At 35.8% G+C, this 19,151-nt stretch overlaps 1 protein-coding gene across 13 annotated transcripts in view; it reads right to left on the reverse strand.

Moving 5' to 3' along the window:
* Positions 1–5,662: 5,662 nt before the first annotated feature.
* LOC145668991 (ATP-dependent DNA/RNA helicase DHX36-like) overlaps positions 5,663–19,151 on the reverse strand; it is a 157,964-nt gene continuing 144,475 nt past the window's right edge. For 10 of the 13 annotated variants that reach the window (XM_081737309.1, XM_081737300.1, XM_081737308.1 and 7 more), the window contains one exon: positions 5,663–12,113. In XM_081737309.1, the coding sequence (XP_081593435.1) occupies positions 11,975–12,113 (139 nt within the window). In that variant the 3' untranslated portion in view covers positions 5,663–11,974. The remainder of the gene's footprint in view (positions 12,114–19,151) is intronic. The other 3 variants (XM_081737305.1, XM_081737311.1, XM_081737306.1) reach the window with 1 other exon arrangement.

The following is a 19,151-nucleotide window of genomic DNA, read 5'->3' on the forward strand; positions in this document are numbered from 1 at the left end:
CTCGACATCACTGTAAGAGGCTCCTTTTGTGCGCTTGAGTCAGTGGAACAAAGTTTGGACAATATCACCCCCTGAGGAGGTTGCGAGTTCCATTGACAGTTGTTTTGCAGGGATAGCTCGCTTGCGACGCGCAGTTGTGGTAAGATATCGGTCCCATTGTGGAGTTGTCATACGCGGATGACTTCCATCAGGACTACGGCTAATATATCCTGTGTCGATGAACTATTTCCAAACCTTCGTGGGCAGCGATAATGTTGGTACCGTTAGTTTGACAAACGGGCCACCTCCAAGAACGGATATATGCCAACAAATTTCAAACAATACAACAGCTTAAGAGGAACATATGCATGGAAAACTAAGTAACACTCCACCAACTGTGAGAAATGTAGTGAGTATTGTGGCAAAAACTTACGTGAGCGAACTGCATTATGGTGGGCATTTATGTGAAATTATTTTTCATATGTAGATGACGAGAAATCTTTCGCATACCAGCATTTCAGTACGTATTGTTAATATACGCGAGAAGTTAAATGGTGTTGGCTCACTCTGTCACTGCTAATGTGTAACAAAAACTTGTTGTCAGTAAGGACAATATATATAAAGTATTTAGGCCTGATTTCGTACCTTACCTATGTAAATATTCTGTAAAAACAAAGAAATTCCCATTTCAATAGAACATTATTGCAGTGAATGGATCACCATCAGATTTTAGATCGCGCTTCCTTCCCTAGCCAATGTACATAATGTTTGTATTAAGTGTAAAATTTGTTTTAGATAAAGCTGAATCTTGCTGATCTGAAACCTATTATGTACATTTAAATGTCACAACATTCTACTTATCGCTTATCTGAGATGCCCGTAGTTTTAATACTCTGTTGGTGATAAATTTATTTACATTAAAACTTGTCTACTTTCTTCGTTCTATGCAATGGCAAGTATTCTCCTCTAAAAGATATTCTTCAAGAATTATTTGATGCGGCAGTAAGTGCTAAATTCTTTTACCGTATTTTATACTTTGGTCATTTCAATAAAAGTCGACCGACTAATGAATAAATGTTGTAATAAAAAAATGTCTCACTGTAAACTATTAGACGAGAGCTAGCACGAAACATTTCTCACGTCAAAAGTGTAAAAAATTTCATCTGTCCAGCAGTAAACGCACACACGAAAGTAATAAAAATAACTTCCTGGACAGTACAGGAAGCTTTAACCAATCATGGGATGACATTTGACCTCCCAATTGGACATAAGATACATGACTTGGCATTGGATGCTGAAATTGCTGGTGATTACTACACTAAGGAAAAAGAAATGGAAACATCTCTGAATAAGACACACAGCCCTCCTCCCAAAGATAACCAAATTTACGTCACAAGATATATGGACCAAACCAATGCTGAAATGCGGTAAGAAATTGCTTTTTAGCACTTTTGTTGAAGTCTGGTATTTTTCCTTAAAATTTACTTAATTGCTCCACTTTCTCTTACCTAGTTTAGCTAGATACCTAAACTAAAGGTAGGACACTTAACTTCCTATAGAATGGGCCCGTGACTGAAATCGCATCTATTTCAAGTGATTTTGTTTAGTTGGCGGAATTTTATTTTTAAATAATGCTTATCCAAAATTATAACAGTAGTTATGTACGAACCAAAGACAAGAAAAAATATCTTGCCTTGTATAATTGATAGGTTATTTTACTTTTAAAAAAATCAACAGAAGTAGAGACGGTGGAAAAAATCATCTCGTTAGTTTAAAATATGAATTATTTTTTGAATTTCTCCATGTAATAACGCAATGTAAGTAGCAGGACAAACTGTTTGACATTTTTTCTTTTGTTTCCATTGTAAACAAAACTTACATCTACATTGTAGATTAAATGGGATTTTTTTTTTTTTTAAATATGCATTACTCGGGGTTTTCGTTATTTTTACTTACTTATTTACTTTTGAGGGACTATAGGAGACAAAAAAAGTGACGATTATGGAAAAATCTATGACGATAGACATCTTAACGGATTTACACTTTTCGTAGCCCCTACATACCGAAAGATTGTTTTTTAGAATGTCCGGTATTGGAATCGTAAGCATTTTATAAAATTTTCCAGAAGTCTTCTGAATTTTCTTCCTACCCCCAAAATAATGACAGTAGTTTACTAAAGAATATATATATATAATACGATTTTCTCAAAAAGGGCTCTAACGAGTTTCTTTATACTTTATTAACGACCTTACACTGTGCTATAAGCCTTTTTCTCGGAAAAAAATCATTAGTACAGTTACTCTTGGGGCTGTTGTTTTCGGACAATTTTCTCAATAACGACTAAGACAATTTTGTTCATTATTTCATAAATAAATATTTAATATGAATATAAATTAATAATCTGACAATATGCCAACTCATTAGTCCTTTAAAAAATCCATAAGGGGTAGTTTAAATTTTGGAGAGAGTTTATCCAGACAATTTTCTCAAAAACGAGTCACGCGATTTTTATCATACTTCATAAATATTTTAAGAACCTTTTAATATAGTATAACTCGTTTGTCCTTTAAAAATCCACAGCCGTAGTTTTTTTTTTTTTTTTTTTTTTGAGGAGGGGGGGATCCAAGACGATTTTCTCAAAAATGACAGGCGATTTTATTCGCGTTTCATAAAGTCTACAGTATTATTAAAATCTAACGAAAACGAAACGTCCGAACACGGGACTGCAGCAATTGATATACTTTGTTGAACTAAACAAAATAATATGCATGAGTGGAAAACTCATGCGTAGTTTCTGAAAGAGTGGAGAAAAAAACTAAAAATTGAAGTGAAACTGAGTTACACTCTTATTAAGCTCTTAATTGTGATATCAGGAAGACGACAGCATAGTATGATTACTAAGACATCCTAAAATTATCATAAAATCTGATTTTTTCTATTGGACTAAAATATTGTCCAAATATAAAGCATATATAGTAAAAAGTATCATTCCTTTCATAGGCCTATTTGTGCACTGTTTATATAACAAAATGCACATTGTTGACTTTTCCTAGCGATGATATGCGTACTTACCAACATACTAATTGTAAATGTTTCATTAATAACGAGACAATGTCATAACTCATAGTGTTTTTCTGAAAAATCCATAACGAATAATTTACTCTTGACAGTTGAGTTTTCCGGGATTTTCTCAAAATGAATCAAACGATTTTGTTCACTTATTACAAATAAATATTATATTAATAACTCTGAAAGTCGCTTGTCATGAAAATATTCAGAAAAGGTAGTTTACTCTTGGCAAATTTTAAAAGAAAATTTCCTCAAATACGACTAGTGCAATTTTGTTGATAGTTTAAAACAAAATTTCATTAATGATCCTAATAAGATACATAAATAAAATCTCGAAAAAATCGAAAAGTGTAGTTTACATTTGGGGGAATTTTCTTTCAAAGCTTTCCGAAAACATCTTATAATTTGCTTCGTGTTTCATAAAGAAATGTCTCAGTAATAACTGCAGCATACCTTTATTTAGTTTAAGAAATTGGAGAGGAAAAGTTTAGTGCGATAGCCAGACCAGTATTTAGGTAAGTGCTATTCTGTGCTGGAGCACAGGGCGGGAAAAGTTAGGATTTTTTGAAGATTCACAATAAAGTAATATTTAAAACTAGAGTCCCGCGGAAGCGCGAGAAAATGAGTTGTGTTTAATTTGCTCTAATTACAGTAATTACTAATTAGCTAGCTTATCTGATTATTTTTTTAAAAAGTCATCCTCTCCCATCCCCACCCAGAGGGGTGAGGATGAACTTGAACATTATGAAAACTGATACCGTTAAGCACAGTGACGACGAAAACTATGGATTCAATACTAATATCTGTCGTTTTTGATTACTTTTAAAATCTCACCCCCTTCCTGGGGAGTGGAGCATGACCTTAAGTTGAATTGGATTAAAACTCACTATTCATGTGAAAACTGAATTCAACTTTAATATTGGTCGCTTTCGGGGGGCAGAAATTATTTAAAGCACAGGGGCGCACAATATATAAACGGGTGTAGCGATAGCCCGTATCTTTTACTTTTTAAGTTTTTTCCTGCTTTTTAATGCATTCGCCTATTTTACAAGTCGATCTTGTAGGTTATTAAAATGTTCGTTTAACTGAACGCACTGGATAAGGTTCCTGAAATTCTAACTATCAATTTGTGTTAATTAACACTCATTATGTAATCATATCATTACATTATACCTTTAACAGGGTGTCTATCGGTCACGAGTCATGAAAAAGTCACGAAATCAGAAAACGGTCATGAAAGTCAAGAAAAAGTCACAAAATTTAGCTTTTAGGTCACGATTTTTTTTTATCTGTACAAATATCAGCACAGACTGGAAATTTTTTTCTATAAAATGTCAACATTCACCACCGAAAATGTCTTTATGATGGGCTTTAGACGCTACTGAATCGCAAGCAAAGTATTTTATCGCATGCATGAAAATTCGGCTTAATTTGTACCCGAATTCGCACTTGAGAATGTTAAGAAATTTTATGGTTTGGTAAAGAAAAGGTCACGAAATTTCATTTTGGAATTTTAGTAGACACCCTGTTTAAAAAAACTAATAGGTTGTATTTTCGCATGTTTTAAGGTCGATATGAGTACAATTTATACTTGTGGGACAAGGAAAAATAGGTAATACATTTAATGGTTTACTTGCAGAAATCGAACATTTTTTTTTTTATACACTGACAACTTGATCTGTTGTTCGTTGCAAGCTGGTTTTACTTACAGCACGCTCTGTTGCTTCCTACCCCATTACAGACATTCTCATTTTTTGTGATTCCAAATGTTTGATTTTTTTGTTTGTTTTGTTTTGTTTGTTTGTTTGGCAGCCACTTCCAATCGAAAATAAATAATGAGCGTCCAGAGACATGATCCTACCTACCGTACTTATTCTTAATTCAAATATAATAATCAGTTTCATATTTTCTAATGTTTCAACTCAAGTCACCTCTGGTGTGTAGGATCTCTGGTTCTATCCTAGCTTACGCCAAGTAGGCTTTGTGATGGATAAACATAGTTAACTATATGTGTGTTTTTCTCGGGATTCTCCCGTTTCTTCATTCATTTCTCGTTATCACCGTTTCCTTTAGCATACACAGCATAGCCATGGGACGGAAAACTGAAAAAAAAAAACTTCATTTCATTTAATTTCAACTCAGCATAATTGTGAACCTACTTCACGTATCTGGTGACAGATCAGGATTGTATGACTAAAGATGCAGCAGCGAAAGGACTCGAGTATTGTCGCTCGTGTAGTGTGTGGACATCGTTAAGTTACTGATCCAGTTTTTCTTTTTTCTTTCTTCAATCTTGAAATACAGATTTAGAAAAATGAAAATGAAGTGAAATTGTTGAATTTTACGTCCCATGGTTATGCCGGTTAGGCTAAAGAAGACGGTGATGATGAGAGATGAATGAAATGGTGGAATGAAGAAAAGTGGGAGGAAACGGGAGAACCCCGAGAAAATCCACGCACACGGTGTTTGTCCACCACAAAGGTCACTTGGCGGGAGCAGGGTTTGAACCCGGAACCCCAAGCACCAGAGGTGAACGCTCTACCACTGAGCCACCGCGGCCCCAATACAGATTTAGAAAACATTTAGAGATTTTTTTAAAAAATGAACAATAGTATAACAAAGGAAACATTTTTATTACTCAACTATAAAAATAAATACAGAAAATAACATTAAAAATCAACCATATCACACAAAAGTCAATTGCGGAAGGCACCATGTACAATAAACTATCAACTCGAATAGGTGCATTATAACTTGACAATTTCACACAATGTTTCTGCACTAGTTAGCAGCTTGTATGTACAGTATCAATAGAAGTCTGCGCGCATAGTGAGTTAACATATTTTCTATACTGTTGACTAGAAAGCAAATATTAACACAGGTAGCCGAAAAGTTATGCGAATATTTAAATTAATATAAATAAATAGATAATGGATGGTTGTTTGTTGATTAATGTAAATTGTTAATTTGGATATCTAGTTGTCGTGAATGACAATATTTATTATTCGTGTATTTTAAATGGATTAAGTTAATAGCGTTTGATAATTGAGAATTCAAATATAGCGACAGAAAATAACTTGGATAAATGATCTTCAAACAAATTACAGTGTTGAGTTTGACACTGAAAAATTAATAAATTACTTCACTCACTCAACACTTACGGAGAAAATCCGCTGAATATAAATACGCGACAAGAGTAAAACAAATAAATTTTCGCTTGCTCTCACGGTTTAGGGGGATCTTATTTCCCTAAAGCGCTGGAATATCGCGGGAAGATAGGATTTCATAACAGTCTTCATTTTTTTATTATTAATCATTTAATTAACAGGGTCGTGGATTCGAAACCCAAATACATCACTTTCCCTTTCGAGATCTCATTCTTCCGTGTATATATATATATATATATATATATATTTTAAGACGTCTGGTAATTCGTGTAGCTCACGCTTTTTGGTTAATTAGCATAGAGGAATACATGCTCATTTCTGTTATTTCATTTAATTTACACGTGTGATGTCATATTCAGATCGGATACAGTGGCGCATTGAGTCATAAATTATCTTAGTTCCGGGAACGGTGACTTCACCGGTGGTGTACATAAGGTAAATTGTGGCAGCCGGAACACGAACTCAACACCCCACACACTCAAAACCTTTATAGAAAATTTGGCGCTCCGAACAGAAACCTAAATATTTTATTTTTAATATGGGAAATTCCATAATTGCTAAATTCCCAATAGTTACAGAAATAATTTTAATGTGTCATTTACCTGAATGCTTTAATTGATGGCTAACTATTGCGACAAAGCCTCCTTCGGTGTTTGTAACTGCACATCATAAGTTTGCAACAAACGTGCATCAAAATGTTCTCACTAATTTTAGCGGTGCTTTTTATATTATTAGTCACTTCTTCCTCAACACAATTTCTATAACCTATTTCGCTGACGCTGCAGTTCGATCTCATTACTGGAATTATGTATAATTCTTGCCACGTGCGGAATATCAAAATAACTGAAGAGGCGTATAATATGAATCACCTGTTGAAGAAAGTAAACAGTGTTGTTAAATATGAAATAAAATAATGCTACGAGATGTTAATAATAGAAATTACTAGTATTTGCACACCAATTGTAGGAAACTTGTAATGGTTTAGGAATGACTTTCACAAAAGGTGTTTGAACTTTATTTGAAGCAACAATAAAGTATTTAGAAAAATTCCGTATAGTGTAAAAATATTCCTACAAGTTCCATATCTGCAGCGAGTGAAAAATGGATTAAACATTCTTTCGATTGTAAGCCAACTACGCTAAATACTGGAACAAAAAATATTTGAAAACATCGTCAAATAATTTCAGAAAGAGCATATCGCTACACAATCATGTATCTATTCGTAGCTCAAAGGTGAAATGGAGGAATAAAAGGTATTTACACAAGAGTTAGCGGCATAAATGACATGTTTATTATTATTATTATTTTAAAAAAACGACAAAACCCAATTTTGGTATGGAGGTTATATGCCCCAGTTTAGTAATAATAACACGAAGTCAATAATTAACACTGCGTCAAGGAACAATCTCGAAAATTCTTCTCGTTTAAATTTGCAGTATTATTCGCAGAAACCTATATTGATGAGGAGAACCCCATCCGCGCAGACTTCTATCAAAATCGAATAACATCCAATTATTACACACTTACTCTTAGTACTAACAAAAAATACAATATAAAATTAATGTCAACATTCAATTTGGTACCTTTTTTTTCTTTCTTTTTGATACTATTTTATTATTCCACACAAATACTAAGTGTAAATATTCTACAGTAAGTAGAAAGTCAACTGTGTGAAAACTGGCAGAAGCGCTTAAAAATATAAGCATACGTGCTACTGTAACCTCGTGCACATTGAAAAAGCAATCTGTATTGAATTAAAATCACAGTATTTATCACTTGCTTTAACAGCCAGATTATATAAAACACATATTCTATTTGTATCAATAGAATAAACAAAATTTACATCAATCTATAGGGGCGACAACACTCTATAGCAGCGTTTCCCAACCGGTGTGCCGCGGCACACTAGTGTGCCGTGAATGGGTCGCTGGTGTGCCGCGAGGAATCGAAACAAAATTATTAATTTTATAGAAATCAAAATGCAAAACGTAGGGAAAAATGTATATTTGTATTTCACATTACTATGAATCTCCAATTTTAAGTTTCATACCAGGTTACTGTTCTGTACATTTATAATGTTGAAAAAAAAATGGTTATCATTGTTATGGCCATTATTGCTTCTTTATTATTGCAGACTATTTCGTAACTTGAAAATTTAAAATATCATTCAATCCTTTCGACAAATTACCTACATTTGTGTTTTAAATATAAAAGAGATTTGTTTGTTCGTTCGTTATTTAGTGATCTTTCCTCTTAGTAAAAAGTTGGATACAGTTTTTAAAAAGAAAGCGTATTTTTAAAAACCTGAGTTCAATATTGCATTGCAATTCTTTTCTATTTTTAAATTAGAATGAAAAACAAGCATAATGATTTACCACGGGGAAAAACCAGTGATAGAGATTTCTTCTCTGTAAGAAGATCAATTATCACAGAAAAATACCACTGTGTTTTATATTTACAAATAATAATGTCTATAAGTGTGCCGCGAGACTCCAAGTAACACCTGTAGTGTGCCGCAAGTTGAAAAAGGTTGGGAAACGCTGCTCTATAGTGTATCAATCTTCAGTAATTTTGGCTTTCTAGACGGGAGTTCAGAGTCTCTTAATTCAAGTAGCTTCCGACGTCATCATGAAAATTGTCAGTGGGAATCAAAGCCCCTCAAATGTCAATAGAACTTCAACACAAGATATGGACAATGGCCGTAACTATAATACTAAGCTTATACGTCATTCAAGTATTTCTACCCTGCAAATAACATTGTGGTCCCTTTTCAATTTATGCAAATGGCTATTCAAATAAATGTAGTGGCTAGTTTTGAGTCAAAAAATAAATAAATAAAATAAAATAAAAATGTACCTCTTGTTTCTCTAATTCATTTCGCTCTTTTATTTATCAATTTGGAATTTTTTACCGCGCACCTTAACAAAATACTGACTGTGCTTGGGTACAAACGTGCTGAAACATAACCATGTGTATTGCGACTTACTGTAACAATACCGATGATCCAACTTGAACGCTAACAGAAATTTAATTTATTTCATCTTCACAGGATCATACCTATGTCAATACCGTGTACCTAATGTGTTGCACAATTTACAAGGCACTATGAAAATTAAAAAAGTTTTAAGTGGTCCCAACATGTTCTGGTATTATGTATCTAACATTATTATTCTCTTGTCAAAAGTCGTAGTTGTAAAGCTTCCGGCAAGCCTGAGTATATCTTATTTGACTTTCTAACATGTCACTATAAATATGAAGAGAAATCTAAAAACATCATAGCACTTAATTCACAAAACAATTGGCTACTTACCAATGAATCCTCCCTTGGAAAGACCAAGTATTTTTCAGACGTTTCGTAACTCAGAGCTGGTTCAGTCCTCAGTGGCAAGGTGAAAAGGATTAAAACGGATAGGAGATAAAAAAGATGTAAAACAAGGAATACATACCACTAAATGAATAAATGTAACGTGAAGAGTAGATTCTGAAATGTGACGAGCAGAGCGAAGTGCAAAAGGAGTGATGAATCGAAAATGGCGCGGTATCTATGTTACGTCACTACTGCCAGACTCAAAATATGCATCAAAGGTAGGTAACCAAATTCTATCAGTGTTGCCAGTTTGTATTTATGAATAAAGAATGATTCTTTAATCTCTTGTTGTTTCTTTCTTTTTGCTGACCCTATTACAATAACCTGTTTTATGTGCATATTGCCTTAAATGAAGCGCCAATCCCGACATGCCCTGCTCTTGTGACATTTAAGGCAACATACACATAAAACAGGTTATTGTAATAGGGTCAGCAAAAAGAAAGAAACAACAAGAGATTAAAGAATCATTCTTTATTCATAAATACAAACTGGCAACACTGATAGAATTTGGTTACCTACCTTTGATGCATATTTTGAGTCTGGCAATAGTAACGTAACATAGCTACCGCGCCATCTTCGATTCATCACTCCTTTTACACTTCGCTCTGCTCGTCACATTTCAGAATCTACTCTTTACGTTACATTTATTCATTTAGTGGTATGTATTCCTTGTTTTACACCTTTTATTTCCTATCCTTTTCACCGTTCCACTGAGGACGGAACCAGCTTTGAGTTCCGAAACGTCTGAAAAATTTTTAAGCTTTCCAAGGAAGAATTCATTGGTATGTAGCCAATTTTTTGTTAATTTGAATCATCCTCTCATGCGCCCATATAATTATAATTGTACATCATAGCACTGTTTATGAGCCTTTTTTTCCTTCTTTTTTTCTTCCGTAAGTCATTGCCTGAAGACTGTGAGAGAGGTACGATGAGCAGATGAACAGTATTAAGGTTGAACTTCTGTTTTGCGTCTCAATGCAACATTCAGAACACGAAAGAAGGAGCTTGAATCCGGTACACAGACCATCACAAAAGACGAATCCTCACAGTGTAAGCAATTCATCACTGCAATTTTAAATGTAAAAGTTACTCTATATCAGTGGTTCTCAACCTAATTCCTATCACGACCCCCCATTTTATTACATCCTCTTGCCAGCGACTCCTTTATAATTTCTGGTTTGTAATGTGCTTTGTGGGAATTTTAATATACCTATTGTATTTCTCCATGTATTTCCATGTATGGATATCCATGTATTTCTATAATAGAATCCATTTCTTGTATATACTGGATACAGTAACTTCCCTAAAAGCGAATGGATTAAAATCAAATTTGGTCAGTTCATTCATATTACAAATATCGAATCCAATTCGTCATACTATTTCAAAATGGCGGCCGTTTGAAATTTTAAAACTTCATAATTCCCTTAACCCGTAAGTGCTCGCGTGGGGGTCTCCTGAACCCCCAGCAAGTGTCCTTAGTGAATTTCTTGAAAATGGAGTTGGTTATACTGCTGCCACTTACAGTATATTCCTGAGAAACATCAATATTTTGCCTTTTATTAATCATTGAGTCGAAAAGAAAGGTTATAAGGAATGTCTCTAGCAATTCTCACCGCAATATTTTAATTAACAACTGAAAAAAACAACAAAAAATATGCGGGTCTGTGGCACCCCCACGCGAGTACTTACGTCACAAAAAATGGCGCGACTACTTACGGGTTAATTTTGGGTGATATGATTTAAAAAAATAAAGTGATTTCTAATTTTGGCTAAACAACTTGGGCAGTTCTTTAAAAAGTTATTTTAAATGACTTGGTAATGTGCGTCATGAAGGTTGAACCGAACATTGCCGCGCTAGTGAAATCACACCATGCTCAGCTATATAATTAGCTTTCAATTTTAATTGTATTTCAATATGCACGTTTTGTTACATAGTTTGATATCGTACCTCTTTCATTTAAATTGATTTTTAAACAACTCTGCACCTTTTGAAAATGTTTAGTAGACCTATTTTTTTGTTGTTCTTAGCAGTATGTATAAAAATAAAAATAAGGGTATCAGAAGAAAATTCAATTTAAAAACATTTTCCAGTATTAGATTCTAATTATATTAATCTCTTCAGCTTATATTCGCGACCCCCACATTGAGAAACTGCACTATACTATACCAGAAGTGTTCCCTGCCATTCTGGCTGATTGAAAAAATAGATGATAGGGTATGTTGGTTCGCATTATCTACTTAAGTAAGTCACACAGCTCTGTGCTTACATAATGGATTGAACAGTAATCTGGCTGCAAGCTAAAAACAGCTGCTAATAAAACATTTCTTGATAAAATTTTCACACATATACAAATTAACTTTTCGCACTAAATCTTCCTTTCTCAACTTCCAGTTACTCTCCGTGATCTCGAGCTTCAGGCAACACAGCCTCATTGTTCTCGAGTTCATTCTCTGATTTGTCGTCTCCTGGACGAAACTCAAACGAATAACTTGGTTTCCTTTCCTCAATTGATAATACTGCAATAATGGTCCTGAAACAGAGATAATATATTCGTTATAGTGTTAAGGACAGCTGAAAATCTTTTTCATGAAACTTTACAGCGTTTGTAAAGAATGCAATACTGCAGCGTAGAAATGTTGCCAACTAATCAAATAAAAATGTTTCTATTGTAAAAGTTCTTTCCTTTGAGGGGGTAAGTAGAGCTAGGTTGAGAGTCCGAGATCGACTCCCGCTACCGGTTTATTATTTAAAAAATCCTAAAATAACAATATTTACAGAAATACTTCAATACAATTTTCTCTATTATGAGATAGAAATTAGGTAGCCTAAGATCATGCGGCTAAGGACAGAATCTTTACAGGGCTTCGGTAGGTAGAATGGCGTAGGAAAGCTCAATGCTCCAGGCAAGCAATGAAGAGGTTAAAAGTCATAGATCTCCGAAGCAGGCTAAGCAACTGAGGTTGGGATCCCGACAGAGCCCCAAAAAAGCTAAGCCATGTAGAAAGGCAGCCAAGAGTCCCGCAGCAGATTAGAGGCTTTAAGATTGGGTTTCTCCTACTGCTCCAGGCAAGCAAGAGGAGGGGAGACCAATCCAATCGAAGACAGGTGCCTGTCCGCTGGATGCTCTCCAATACATAGGCGCTCCTGGCGGCGGAGGCGCTGCTGCTTCATGTCGTCATGTCACTTGTAGTTAGTGGCGATCCGTCATCTGCTTCTTTTAGTAATCACACGTGAGGTGTAGTGCTCCAACGTACATATATATAGTTGACGTTTACGAACAGGAGCAGATGTTATTGTTTATAAATAGTACACCTCAATTACTATATAATCTTGTAATAACATAAGAAACAAATTAAAGAGGTAAACAAGGAGATTTAAAATGAAATGACACGAGCTTGTGAAAGCAAAACAAAGAGCCATTTTATCTTTCCTGAATCTTTGAACTAGTATATAAACGTCGACACGCACCAGCAGGAAGAAGCGCAGAATTTCTCCTAACATTGTAAATTACAACTAATCGTTACCGACCATAATCCTTTGTCCTCTGTGTATCAGACAGTTCGTGTTAATAGCCCAAAAGCTAGTTTGCCTCAACTAAACTGTATTACGCCTACTTCTAACGTTTCTGCTAGCTGCTAACCAACATAAAATGTTGGAATCGAAGACACTCTTATTTGCGCTCTGATGGCTTAGTGGTCCCATTAGCAGATCTATGGTTGGGTGGATGGATTAGAGTTTAGCAGCCCTTTCAGGAGCGAGGTTCTACGAAATATGGACCTACAGCGTAATGTGGGATCTTCCGCACCAAACACCTTTCAGCTAACTATACAACTACGAGTGACTTATTAGCATATTTAAAAACATATGCATTGTATTCACCGTTCACATTCAAACTATTAAACCGCTTGAAGCATGACGACGCCAGTTCTAAATTCATGAAGGACAAGCGGAAAAAAAGAAAAAAAAAATTGAGGGACTTTTTTTTTTTTTTTTTTTTTTGTAAATAGAAAATAATGGATTTATATTATTTGATCTACATTACAACACAACATGTCGGGGGGAGGACGATGCCGCAAGAGGGCACCGCCTCCTCCTAGCGTTTTCACTGTCTTGTACTTTTCCATGAGTGGCGAGACAACGTTCGAAACAAGCAATTGTTCATTTTTTTAAGAAGCTGAAAACTACTGACTTTACTTATTTATTGAATAGAGGAGAATAATATTTTCTTTATTGAATAATATTTTCTTTATCACAAGTAATAAAATATCCATAAATTATCATTTAAATCCTCACGTCTTATCTTTTCATTTGATAGACAACAAAAAATGTGACCTCACATACCAATTATCAGTTGTGAGACTATGAAGAATCTATCGACACCTCATTCATCAAATTCTCAGAAACAGTTTAGGTTCCGCATAAGAATAACGAAACACACAATTTAATATATATATATATATATATATATATATATATATATATATATATATATATATATATATATATATATATGGGGGATGCAATAGTGTTTCCCATCCAAGGCGCAGAATGGTGTCCCGGGTCATCCTAGCCACGTGCGGCTTAGCGTTGTCCTGTAACAGGAGGATCCCTTTGCGATTCAAAAGTGCTGGCTCCAGAATTTTGAGTTTTTCTTGAATACGGCTTAACTGCTGACAGTGCACAGTTGCATTGATGCTCTGACCAGCTGGTACCAGTTCACGATACCGCGAGCAGTCCACCAAACACACAGGTGAATCTTCTGGTGCAGTGCTGGTTTCGACTGTTTTGGAACGGGTTCATGGGATGCTAACCAATGACGACGGCGCCGTGGAGCTTGGTACAAGACCCACTTCACATCACATGTCAACACCTTGTTTAGAATTGAATACTTTCTCAGACGAGACAGCAAAGAAACACAGGTGTCTGCCCGCGTTGCCTTCTGGCCCGGAATCAAATCATGTGGGACCCACCGACCAACATGTAGTGCTTCCCTAGTTGATGGAGGTGCTGCCGAATGGTTTCTCCAGTCACACTGAATTGTAGTCCCAGCTTCTCACATGGCTGGCCACTATTCGCTTCAATTGCTGCCTGATGATAATTTTGTACATGTGTTGGTCTTCCGGCACGTGGTGCGTCTTCGAGAGTTTCGTCACCGTCCTTAAACTTGTTAAACCACCGCTGCACTGTCCGTGTAGTCACGACACCATCTTCAACGCCCTGGTATATCTTCCGCCCCACTGCAGCGGTGTTTGATCCCAGTTGAAACTCGTACAGCATACACGCCCTTATGACGCTCTGTGGAGGTCCCATATTCACTCTGTCCTTACGCAAGTTCACGGTGTAACAGAACTGCTACAACCAGGTAGTATGTTGGATATACCCACACGAACAACCGACCTTCGTCTTATCTCCATTCGCATTCAACTCACTATGTGAGGGCCAATTAAACACAGACTTCCACAAAAATCCACCGAACTTTCTTGGTTGCCTTTATATATCATAATGAAAGGATACATGTTACGTGATATTTTAGTCAGATAACGTATGGAAAAGAATTTCACTTAAATGATCATCTTGTCGAATGCAAATACGGAGTCTCTCTTTTAAACTCTCTTGTACCCTCTCCAACCTTTCTCGGGAAGGAAAGGTGACTGCGGAGGCCAGAAAACATAACCGAATAGTGACATGAGTCGACCAGGGAATATAAATCGGAAAATATTTATTGTAACCCTAGCAATATGTGTCCTGTTGAAACTACGCTTGTCAGTAAACTTTGGGAATATCGTAGAGTTTCACTTAGGAAGCTGGTGCTTCTATTTTATGTTATATTTGTTGTTAATACAACATTATCTTCAGAATTAATTGGGACTTCGAATGATACAACACACTTGCCTCGTGGATGCAAAACTCGGGGAAAGTTTCCCGGAAAATGTTTCTTTTTTGGGTGCTCCTAGCGGGGCCTCAAGTACTGGTAGCTGCGCAACAAGTACCTCAAAAACTATTACCTATTCAAGGGTATACTTATGCTAAGTTTCATCGACGTATGGTTAGTACAACAAAGACAGAAAAGTATCTCGAAAAATATTTAGACTTTTTGAAATAAAATCACTTAAGAAGCTTCTGCATGTATCTAAATATCGCAGATTTATAGTTCGTATGTTATTGTCAGAATGAATGAATGAAAAATCGAATAACACCATACACATTTGTAACGATCCACAATTTCGGTAAAATTTCTGAATTTTCAAAAAAATAATTAAAAAATAAAATAAAAATGATCCCCTGGTTCAGGTACCTTACAAAAGATATCCCAAACATCCTTATACACGTCCTAGGATATGTATCCACCGAGTATCATAGGAATATGGTTACTAGTTCTGAAGACAAAAATTTTCGAACCAAGGAGAACAACTTTTGTAACACATGCAACTTTCGAGACAGAGTAAAAGAGAGTATGTTTGTGTATGCGTATGGTAACATATAACCTCACCTGTAAAAAAATAGATTGCAATTCCCGCACTTACAATGCAATTACCGTATATTTACGAATCCAAGACGAAGTTTTTCGCCGTAATTACGGGGTCGTCTTGCTTTCGTGACGTATGATGTGGGACTGAGGGCTATCTTCTGTAGGAGATAGAAGATGTAAATAAGATACAATATCATATTTATCCACAATGCTTATAAAATATGTGACAGAAATTCTACGTCACATTTGTACAATTCGACGCACGGGAGTATTGCCTATCTATAACCACCGAGATATCAATATTGTTCTATTGCTAATTTTTTTGTGTTCACAGTGTCAACTAATAGTCAACAACCTGATATGAGTTTTGTTTCGTTTGTTTATGGTTTAAATTTTTATTAATAAATATATTGTAATATCCCACGTGCTACTGTATACAAACAATACTTTGCGCATTTGTTTTTAAACACCATAACATGGATTTACAATAGAGTACTACACACCACGTGAGATTACTACAAGCAGCAGACGACAAACCACTGGCACCTCCTATGAAGCGCATGACGACAAAGAGTGCAGCAGCGCCACCGCTACCATGGAGGCCTATAAATTCAGCAGCAACCAGCGGACCAGTACCAGTTCTCTGGAGGCCTATAAATTCAGCAGCAACCAGCGGACCAATACCAGTTCTCTGGAGACCTATAAATTCAGCAGCAACCAGCGGACCAATACCAGTTCTCTGGAGGCCTATAAATTCAGCAGCAACCAGCGGACCAATACCAGTTCTCTGGAGACCTATAAATTCAGCAGCAACCAGCGGACCAGTACCAGTTCTCTGGAGGCCTATAAATTCAGCAGCAACCAGCGGACCAATACCAGTTCTCTGGAGACCTATAAATTCAGCAGCAACCAGCGGACCAGTACCAGTTCTCTGGAGACCTATAAATTCAGCAGCAACCAGCGGACCAGTACCAGTTCTCTGGAGGCCTATAAATTCAGCAGCAACCAGCGGACCAGTACCAGTTCTCTGGAGGCCTATAAATTCAGCAGCAACCAGCGGACCAGTACCAGTTCTCTGGAGGCCTATAAATTCAGCAGCAACCAGCGGACCAGTACCAGTTCTCTGGAGGCCTATAAATTCAGCAGCAACCAGCGGACCAGTACCAGTTCTCTGGAGGCCTATAAGTTCAGCAGCAACCAGCGGACCAGTACCAGTTCTCTGGTGTCCTGCTTGATTCGGAGCATGAGGATAACCTAACCCCAAAGCCTCTAGCCTGCCACGAGACTCTTAACTATTTCTTTCCTCCTGGCTTAGCCTGCTTTGGGGTCTGTTGTGAATCCTACCATAGGTGCTTAACCTGCTTCGGCGCTCTGTTAACAGGGTGTCTACTGATACTGGAAATACTTTAATTATACTGGAATTTAATTTTGATACTGGAAATATACTAAAATTTTGATCCACACACTGGAAAAATCATAAAACTGGTAATTTGTCAACAATACTTTTTTGTAATTGTTTTTAATAGTCTTAGAAACCATTTTGTATCCATTAAGATCGTAAATTTTTCTAAAACAAGAGTTGTATACATCTGTAGACCTTTAAAGCAATGGGTGGAGGGCTGTGAGGAGAGTTGGGAGGCCCTTTAAAAATATTAAAAAATCACTATATTTAAAAAAAAATCAAGGTTAACTAAATTTATTAAAAATAAAATATTCTTTTGATGGTAAAACAATTACAAACCTGAAATAATTAAAAGTGTGATATTCCTAAAGAACTTTAAAAAAATCATTGTATTAGGTACAGGAATTTTGCTGATAGTTATACTGAATATACTGCAATTTTGAAAATGAAACTCAGTAGACACCCTGTGTAACTACTAACCCCTCACTGCTTCCTTCGGAGTGATGGGGTTTCCTTCGCCACTCTGTTTAGCCTGCTTCGGGGCTTTGTAGAGATCCTGTCCTCGGTCTCATGGCCAAGGACTACTTAATTTCAACCTAATAATTTAGAAAAAAAAACTGTAGTATTTTATGTAAATATTGTTATATAGTAAATTTTTATATAATAAAACGGTATTAAAAATCAATTCCAAAACTTGTTTTTTATTACCACCTCTAACTACCAGAAAGTTTTACAATTTGCATTTCTTTATATTATTTATTCTTCATAAGTTCTTCCATGTATAAATTTGAGTCTGAGGAACCGCCGATCTGCACATATTCGGTAAGTGCATTCCGCTTTAATCTTACCAAAAGGTGGCCAACCCTAGCTTCAATGCATCCAAATTCCAAGACAGGTAGCCAACTTACAGAGTAATACGCAATGCATGTCTTATGGGGGCAAATTCAGGTCCTACAAAAATAACGCTCACTAAGATAGGTTGCAGAGCTAATCACTAGTTCTGCTTCACTTACTTGAATAAAAAGAAATACCATTTTCTTGCCGATTGAAATACACTTCAATCATGTTCGCCAGGAATTGCGTTTTCTGTAAAAGAACTGGCAACGTCACTGCTTCTTGCAAGGAAACACCTATTCTACAGTAAAGTTTCAATTCCTGAAATTTAATTTCGCTCAATTGACAAAATCAGCAGCCAACGTAAGAAGACATACACGGTATTCTAGAAGATTAGACTGAGGAATCTAAATGGGCGGTAAGAATAGTTCTAGAGTTGTAACTAAAGACATGAATAGTTCCAGAGTTGTAACTAAAGACATGAATAGTTCCAGAGTTGTAACTAAAGACATGAATAGTTCCAGAGTTGTAACTAAAGACATAAATAGTTCCCGAGTTGCAACTAAAGACATGAATAGTTCCAAAGCTGTAACTAAAGACATGAATAGTTCCGGAGTTTGTAACTAAAGACATGAATAGTTCCAGAGTTGTAACTAAAGACATGAATAGTTCCCGAGTTGCAACTAAAGACATGAATAGTTCCATAGTTGTAACTAAAGACATGAATAGTTCCAGAGTTGTAACTAAAGACATGGGTACAGACAAATTTCACGAGTATAGATTCGAAATTGCCTGCCATTTTGGAATTTTTTTTTTTTTAAATAAAAAGAATATTATTATGTTATACATGTTTTAGAATTGGA

Source organism: Thermobia domestica, chromosome 13 (assembly GCF_964235325.1).
Source record: "Thermobia domestica chromosome 13, izTheDome1.hap1.1, whole genome shotgun sequence".
Taxonomy (NCBI): Eukaryota; Metazoa; Arthropoda; class Insecta; order Zygentoma; family Lepismatidae; genus Thermobia; species Thermobia domestica.